General features: G+C 36.3%; 1 protein-coding gene across 6 annotated transcripts in view; it reads left to right on the forward strand.

Annotated features, from left to right (window-relative positions):
• The window catches only part of LOC112151573 (dnaJ homolog subfamily C member 13), a 49513-nt gene extending 47667 nt beyond the window's left edge, over nucleotides 1-1846 (forward strand). For all 6 annotated transcript variants that reach the window (XM_024280567.2, XM_036217330.1, XM_024280565.2 and 3 more), the window contains one exon: nucleotides 864-1846. Coding sequence is in view for 5 of the 6 variants with exons in the window: in XM_036217330.1 (XP_036073223.1) it covers nucleotides 864-961 (98 nt within the window). In the remaining variant the exon portion in view is untranslated. The remainder of the gene's footprint in view (nucleotides 1-863) is intronic.
• Nucleotides 1847-2079: the final 233 nt, after the last annotated feature.

Below are 2079 nucleotides of genomic sequence, written 5' to 3' on the forward strand. Positions count from 1 at the left end.
TTTTGTGTTACATTTGACGATTTTTAATATAAAAACATTTTTTTGTTTGAGTGATCTTTACAAAATTTCACACACATGCCGCCAGCTTAAGTCTACAACCACAATGGAAGTTTTGCTGACCTTTGACCCAAGGAAGAGGTCGCCATCTTGAATTTTTCTAAAAAAAAAGTTTTTAACTCTTCTAGAGATTTCTATAATTCGACTCCTAACTCCTTGAACATCATTGAGAAGCCACTTGAAGTTAAAAATGTTTGTTTAAAGTTTGTAGATTTTTAACCAGTTAACATGCCTAGCTAGCAAAAGTGACGTTCTCCTGTTGCTAACATTTCTTTTACCGGAATATTCTAAAAATTTAATATATGAATCTGTGACTCAAGCTGAACAAAAAAATATGACATATGATATGAACATACAAGGAATGTGGACGTGGTGAGCAAAAAACCTCAGTTGCTAAGGAAATTTTAAAAATTACTTTTACCGATTCTTCTAAAAATTACATGGACCTCCTCGTCACCTCCAGGTGACCAAAAAATCAAATGGTTGCTATGGAGAAAAACCAACAGAAAAGCTGCCATTTTTAAAAAAGTGGTGTTTTTTTTTAAGAATTTGTCACATGGCATGAGCAGAACAGGAGGGGGAGGGGCATGTAGCAGCCGCTCAGTCGGGGGCAGGTAGCACCTGCAGACCAAGCGACGCCGCTTTAATCTTTAAGTTGAGAATCTACACTCTCTAAAAAGTTTAATTCCAGCAAATTCTGTGAATCATCGGAAGTCAGTTCGAAGTTTAAGGTGTGTTTTGATAGTAATTCCTTAAAAAAAAGCTATTTCTGTGCGATTACTTACTCTGGACACTTTTGATTGCAGGTCCAGGAGTGGCGGGTTACCTAACAGCAGGAACTGGCACCACAGTTTTATCCAGCGTCCCACCCCCCGTGGACAACGACATCGGAGACCTCGGCTGAAGACGCGGGGCGCGGTCCCGCTCAGGCGCTCGGACCGCCCTGCAGCCTCACCAACGGACTGTTTGGTCAGCAGAAAAGGTCACGGAGAAGGAAAAGAAGAAGAGCGGGCCTTTACTTAACTGTCACAAAACCTTTCAGACACCAATCTCCCTCCTTTCAAAAGAGAAAAGAAAATTACACACGGAAGTCTTCAGAAACTTTTTGCTTTTTAGTGACCACATCTGTTTTGTTTCTATTAAATTTTTCTTGTTTTTTTCCAACAGCAGAAAAAGTTTACTTTTGTATGAATATATTTTTTACTCAAGATTTTTTTCTAGGAAACCAAGGCTTGTTATTTAGGGATTTTGTTTTTCTTTCCTCCTTTCATTTAGTTTCTTCTGTCAAATTCTGAGGGGTTTAACTGAAATTACATTCTGAGGGGATTTGCCTTCATTGTATCTGGACCTGTGCGCCTCTCACATAAACACGTAGTTAACAAATACGGCAGAAATGGGAAAAGGATGACTCCTCTGTTCGATTTCCACATGAACAAATGATGATCAAGACACCAATCTGCTCTCTTTGATGTCCAGCCTTTTATTCCTCATCATTCACTCTGTTTTCTCTAAAGTTTAATCCTCTTCCCTGACTTTTTAAGTAATTTCTCCTCCCAGAAAGCAAAAAGCACTAGAATATTTATAAATGGAAAATTAACCACCGGAATTGAGCTTCTGCTGACGTGATGAATGACTGATTATGAATCTTTGTGAAAGACTAGTGCAATTTGTGAAATGTTCCATGTAATATTGCGTATATAAACTTTCTACATGAATGTACATTTAAAATAAAAAAAATCTGTCACACTTGTACATAAAATTTTAAGAATAAAAGGGAACCCACAGTGTTGTTCTTTGTATGTGTATTTCTGTTTTTTATACTGATAATCAAAATATTAAATGTTTTACATTTGGTGAAAATCATTAGATTTTAGGCAATTCCCTCTGTATATTTTTTTTTTGACAGAGTAAGATTAATTTTTTTTCTTTCCTATCGAGTTTCTTTTACGAATTTGGGGTAATTAATGCCACACTACAGTAGAAATATTTAATAAATTAAACTTAAACATTTTATTTTTACGT

Source organism: Oryzias melastigma, linkage group LG20 (genome assembly GCF_002922805.2).
Source record: "Oryzias melastigma strain HK-1 linkage group LG20, ASM292280v2, whole genome shotgun sequence".
Classification (NCBI taxonomy): Eukaryota; Metazoa; Chordata; class Actinopteri; order Beloniformes; family Adrianichthyidae; genus Oryzias; species Oryzias melastigma.